At 35.2% G+C, this 6,836-nt stretch overlaps 1 protein-coding gene across 1 annotated transcript in view; it reads left to right on the forward strand.

Annotated features, from left to right (window-relative positions):
• Positions 3,990-6,836, forward strand: part of LOC104728848 (oligopeptide transporter 9-like) — a 5,766-nt gene continuing 2,919 nt past the window's right edge. The window contains exons 1-6 of the mRNA XM_010447778.2: positions 3,990-4,490; positions 4,880-4,977; positions 5,058-5,627; positions 5,750-6,011; positions 6,360-6,542; positions 6,619-6,833. Of these exons, the coding sequence (XP_010446080.2) occupies positions 3,990-4,490; positions 4,880-4,977; positions 5,058-5,627; positions 5,750-6,011; positions 6,360-6,542; positions 6,619-6,833 (1,829 nt within the window). The remainder of the gene's footprint in view (positions 4,491-4,879; positions 4,978-5,057; positions 5,628-5,749; positions 6,012-6,359; positions 6,543-6,618; positions 6,834-6,836) is intronic.

Here is a 6,836-nt window from a genome sequence, read left to right on the forward strand (position 1 = left end):
AATCCTCCCACAAAGACTTAGCACTTTCGAAAACTCCTCGAGGTACCACGACCCGCTGTTGACCTTCTACCTCCGAGATAACAAACGGTTGTTTCGTAAACATGTGCTGTTGGGCAACCTTCACCCACAGTTTGTTTCCAACACCAAGTTGTATTCGAAGGGGAAACCCTAGCCTCTGACCGTGATTGACCTAACATAGCAGAACTTTTGTCTAAACCCTCCATAACATCATCCTTTCGCAAAGATCCAACAGGAGAAGAGATCAGCTCTTCTTCCTGCACAATTCCGGCACCAAAACCTGGCGGAGAGGCCACCAACATCCGCTGCCGTGGGAAGGAAACAAAAACCCTAATCATCTTCAAAATCGCCCTATACTAACGTGGCAGAAATAATAATCTTATCTTTTACTATTTTTCTAAAACAGCCATTTCGCTATTATGCCTCTTACAAGATATTTTTATTTTATGGTTCTAAATTTGGATATCTGTCTAACTTGAAAACTAGTGCCTTAAACGGATACAAAAATACAAAAAAACCTATCATATATAAGTTAGTGACCTCATAAAGTCACATCAACAGTGTTTCTGGGTCTGCGACCACCAATTATATATGTGTAGTATATCAGCTCTTATATATTACTTTATATACGTATATGTCTAATATATACAATATTATATAGGTATCGTTATTTGTTAAATTGTAGGTTATAGGATTGAAAGAACGATAATATTGATTCTGTATTCCGTTAAAAACCCCGGACAAATTCTTTTTAACAATTCAATTTATAATAAGTAAAATATGATTGTCTTTCTTGTTTTGTTTATCTATTTTAAGATGTTTATAATGAGATGTTTGGTCGAATGGCCAACTAGCTTTAGAACAAATAGAAACCCAAATATGAACCAATCAGAAATGAATAAAAGGATAGTTGCTTCCCAATTCTTGTAACGTTGAACAGAGAATGAGCCACGTAGTTAATTATAAAATTTGGTCGACGACATCGGAGAGTCTCCTTCGACCTTTATTTATTTTTTGTTATTTAGTGAGATTATTGTAATGGACGATTTAGTGGCATACTGAATGATGTCATCATAGTAATTTAGGTTATACTTGAGGGGTTTACTAGGTGGGATACTGATGATTCCGAGGGTACTGTTGCTTTGAGTAGATGTATGACAATCTCGTACTACTATATAATCTTATCATTCACCAAAATCAAGGTCACTTTTTCTTTATAATATAATTCATTATTCAAAGTCAATATGAATACTAGCAATGAACAATGAGTTATTGACCGTGTTATAAGTTATAACTCTCAAATTCCACAACAACCTGGTGTTATAGTTTGACCCGTCTACCTCGAGTTGATTAGCGTTTTTAAACAGATGAGTCGCAATTTATTTCGAGCTTAGTTAACGTTTCCATAAATCCTGACTGTTGATCTAACTTAGAGACTGATCAGTGTGACAAATTAATTCCGACGACATGCATATCCGATCCTAACTGTTAGTAGGGTTGGATATATTTTTTTTTGGTAATGAGTAGGGTTGGATGATACATGGTTTTGGATCTGAGTAAGTAAAGTTCGTCAGAATACAAATCTTGCGTTAATTATTTCGGTCTGGGGTTAAACTGTGTATCATTTAAAATAGTAACTTTGTATAAACTATATTAAGTCATTGGTACTGATTGAAACTCAAACTCAAACAATATATGAGTATTTCTTTTGCCTGTTGGAATGGATGGAGCAATCCAACCCGAATTAACCGCATTCGTTAGTGCATGTCAGTGAGCAACAGTATATTGTAGAATCCATTGTATACGATGGAAGTTAGGTTCAAACTGAAAATGTTTAGACATGCATCAATCAAAATACTAAGAGAGTGGGACAAGAAGTTGATGGAAGTTAGGTTTAAATTCAAAACGACTCAAAATCCAAGACAACTGGACAAATAAACTCAAGACAGCTGTTAAAATTAATGAAATTAAATGTAGAAAAGAAGCCAACCTGCTACGGTTTGGTCCATGCATGCATATGAGCAGTGAAAAAGGGTACGCGGAAGGACCACGTACGGGATGTTACGGACTTGCGATGGAAGTAGGTTTCTAATTAGAACATATACCTCGACTTAAGAACTCAAGACAGATCTATTTTGTACTTTGGTCTTTGGAATTTGTGCCTTCCCTTTTTTGTGATTCTTCTCGAACCAACCAGCATGCCTACTTTAAGACTTATTCTAATTAGTTTGCACGAACATAAACGATTATTTTGCATTGAGCTTTTTATGTAATAAGAACAAAGAATTGGTACAGATAAAATTTTCGTTCGAACTTACACGACCACTCAATATATCTAGTGTAGAAGGATTCATAATATTGAATAAACTATCCAAGCTAGAGATGGATGATATACAAGAATCGTCGTCAATGACAAATAGCCATCAAATGATTAATTTCACCTGTAAAGCGACAAAAACATTACTCTACAAAATACTTCTAAAAATTGAATTAAAAGATTGGATATAATTTGGTCGACAGATAGATATGAGACGAACAAAAGAAGATTTCATCTGGAGAGGATTTGACAATTATGATGAAAGAAACATTCTGTACTAGATATACTCTTAAACCATCTAATCTCTTGATTTTTTTTTAAATTGAGACATTGGCAAAAACAAAACAAAAAAGAAGTAAATGTTAACAAACATTCTTTATGATCTTGCTTTTTTTTTTATATATATATATAAGAATTTTCTCAGAAGAAAAAATGACAAAAAAAAAAAGAAAAGTAAAAGGAAAGAGAGAAGTGGTCACATCTCTTATGGGCTGTAACATTGGTCCTTATAATTAAAACGCATTTGGGGTATTAGTGAATTAATGAGAGGAAAAGAGTTATTGCAGCCTGCGGAAAGGACCACCCCACTGGTCACCGTGTGGGCACGATTAAGTTGTGGCCTTTCATCTCAACATCATCACACTACTCTATTATGTATTATCGCAACAACTGTCTTGTCTTTGATCATCTCTGTACGTCCCACTAAATAATATGTGGGACTACATCAGTTTTTACCGTACGAAAATATCAGAACAAAGCAACAACAACAAAATAAAGTAAAAAAAAAAAAAAAAAGAGTCAATGTGTGTACTTTGGTTGGTTAACTTTGTGTATGTGGGTTTTGGGGATAACATATTTTAGAATCTATTTGATATTTAAAAAAAAATACAAAAGAAATGAGAACTTCGTTTGATTATAGATTGTTGTGCATGTGCTTATCAATCATTAAATTTACGAATAAGAATAATAGAGTTTTGATTTTAGTATTTGGTTCAAATTTGATGATAATCACAAATATCTTAGGAAATTTATAGACGGGCCAAATTGATAAACTACATGCAAGGCCTATATTTGGATATAAGGTCCAATTAAAATCCAAAAACAAACGATTTATTCTTGTATTATCCACTAGGAATTTTTGTCTTTTATTGCTATCAAGTGTTTATGCACTTAACTTTTGTGAAATTTATGCACTAAAGCTACATACACAACTCGTCCACGACATCTTGACTGATTGGTTTTGACCAAAAAATCTGACTGATTGGTAGATTGGGGTTTATAGTACTGTAGAGATTTTAAAAATTTATCTAAAAGTTTTAACAAATCAAAGCTTTAGGCAAAATAAAGTTTGATTGGTTCAACTTAAGGACTCTAGATAAAGCATATTTTTCGTTAATTTGTTCCAAAATGATATTTTTCTACTTCATTTTTTAATATCGTCTAGATAATAGGAGATTGTTAGCAAATTCATCACGGCTTTTACGCATACAAATGAGATTAATGGATAGATTCAATAACGAGAATCTTTACTGAATCTTAATCTTTACCATTAACCCTATAAAATAAAAGATTCCACAAAACTCCTAATCACATTTTCCACAAAACTCCTAATCACATACGCAAAGCAAAAACAAACACCTCTCGGATCTTTTCTATGGCCGAGATTGTACAAGACACGACCAGAGTCATGGAGATAGAAGGAGATGTGGTGGAGGAGGATGACCTTGACCGTTGCGTGGTGGAGGAGGTTGAGCTAACCGTTCCCAAAACCGATGATCCAACGTTACCGGTTCTCACTTTTAGAATGTGGACTCTAGGTCTTGGTGCGTGTATCATACTCTCGTTCGTAAACCAGTTCTTCTGGTACAGGCAGATGCCATTGACCATTACAGGAATCTCGGCTCAGATCGCGGTGGTGCCTCTTGGTCACCTGATGGCTAAAGTGCTTCCAACAAGGATGTTCTTGGAAGGATCAAAGTGGGAGTTTAGCATGAATCCAGGTCCTTTTAATGTTAAGGAACACGTTTTGATCACAATCTTCGCTAATTCGGGAGCTGGAACGGTTTATGCGACACATATACTTAGTGCAATCAAGCTTTATTATAAGAGATCTCTTCCGTTTCTACCGGCTTTTCTCCTTATGATCACTACGCAGGTGGATTAACTTTTCTGTGCCCTAATTGATATATAAGCATAAAATGATCTGTTTGAAATTGGTATGTTTGTTTTTTTTTTTAATTTTTTTTAATTTAATTCGCTTTAGCTTATATAGAACCTAGACGATAGAGTGATTGATAAATTATAAATAGATAGATAGAGATTTGCATTAACCATAAGTCCATAACTCTTAAATTACTAAACTCAACTTTTGTCTTATGTAAAGGATAGTTATTGGCTTTGGTTTTAAGTTTTGGGTTGATTGGTTAGACTAAAACGTGATTACTTGTATTGTTTTGAGACTATTTTTTGGACATTTCTTACAAAAATAAAATGTTTACTTTTGGTGTACTTTTTTCTTTTTTAACCCACTGAATCTCCTTGTAGTTTCTCCGATTTGGGTGGGCTGGTCTATTCCGTAAACACCTTGTTGAGCCTGGTGAAATGTGGTGGCCAAGCAATCTAGTTCAAGTGTCTCTCTTCAAGTAATACTCTTTATATTACATTCATATAAAATCTATATAATTAGTCTTCAGCTACTTAATTGGCTCACTAATCATTGCAGTGCCTTGTATGAGAAGGAAAAGAAGAGAAAGGGATGCATGACTCGAATCCAGTTCTTCCTCATTGTCCTTGTGACCAGTTTTGCATACTACATTCTCCCCGGTTATTTATTCACAATGATAACTTCCATCTCATGGGTCTGTTGGCTTAGTCCCAAATCGGTTTTAGTCCACCAACTCGGTTCAGGTGAACAAGGTCTGGGTGTTGGCGCAATTGGTATTGATTGGGCTACAATTAGTTCTTACTTGGGTAGCCCACTCGCGAGTCCCTTATTCGCTACCATCAATGTAGCCATCGGTTTTGCGGGGATCATGTATGTCGCCACCCCGATTTGTTATTGGCTAAATATATACAAGGCCAAAACATATCCCATCTTCTCAAGTGGGCTTTTCATGGGAAATGGCTCTTCCTATGATGTTTTAAGCATCATTGATAATAAGTTTCATCTCGACCGCGAAATCTATGCAAAGACTGGTTCTATTCATATGAGCACTTTCTTTGCAGTCACATATGGGCTAGGGTTTGCTACTTTGTCCGCAACTATTGTCCATGTTTTAATTTTCAACGGAAGGTAACGTGTAACTCAATCAGTTCCTTATAACTACATTTTACTTCTTCTTTCTTTATCTAAACTAAATGTCTGAGACTAGTCTTGATCGAAGTTATCTAACTAATTTCCTTCTATTTTTACAGGGATTTATGGAAACAAACAAGAGGTGCTTTTCAAAGGAACAAGAAAATGGATTTACACACGAGAATCATGAAGAAAAACTATAGGGAAGTTCCCATGTGGTGGTTTTATGTGATCCTCGTACTTAACATTGCGCTCATCATGTTCATCTCTTTCTACTACAATGCAACCGTGCAGCTACCTTGGTGGGGAGTGTTGCTAGCTTGTGCCATTGCCGTCTTCTTCACTCCTCTTATTGGTGTTATCGTAGCCACCACTAATCAGGTACTTACTTAAAACTACATGAAAGTAAAGAAGCAAATTAGAGTTTAAAAATTATTCTTTTCAATTGTGTAAGAAGCATAACTATATAAAACAAAATCATGAAAATAATTTACACATGCCTCTAAAAAAACTGAAAAAAAAAAATGTAAACAAACTTAAAAAAGGAGTTTTATTATTATTTATTTTTTGTCATAAGAGTTTTATTATTTTTTAGTACTTTCTTTTACAAATCATATTCCATTCATATATGCCTTGTTCATTATCATTGACTAGTTAGAGGCACAGCTCTTTATTTTATTTTTTTAGGTAAGTGACAAGTTTATTTTAACAAGGCTTCTAACGCTTTAGGCACCGGGTTTGAACGTCATTACGGAATATGTAATCGGGTATATTTATCCAGAACGTCCGGTTGCGAACATGTGCTTCAAAGTGTATGGATACATCAGCATGACTCAGGCTCTAACATTCATCCAAGATTTCAAACTCGGTCTCTACATGAAGATCCCTCCTAGAAGCATGTTCATGGCACAGGTTATTGCATCTTTGACCATCGTTAATTATTTGTTAAATCACAACCTAAATCATATACTAACACAATATTTTTCAGGTGGTTGGGACGCTTGTGGCAGTGATAGTGTACACAGGAACTGCTTGGTGGTTAATGGTAGACATTCCTCATCTATGTGACAAATCTTTGCTTCCTCCAGATAGCGAATGGACCTGTCCGATGGACCGTGTCTTCTTCGATGCTTCTGTGATTTGGGGACTTGTGGGACCACGTAGAATGTTCGGTGACTTAGGGGAATACTCAGCCATAAATTGGTT

This window comes from Camelina sativa, chromosome 11 (assembly GCF_000633955.1).
Source record: "Camelina sativa cultivar DH55 chromosome 11, Cs, whole genome shotgun sequence".
In the NCBI taxonomy this organism is placed as follows: domain Eukaryota; kingdom Viridiplantae; phylum Streptophyta; class Magnoliopsida; order Brassicales; family Brassicaceae; genus Camelina; species Camelina sativa.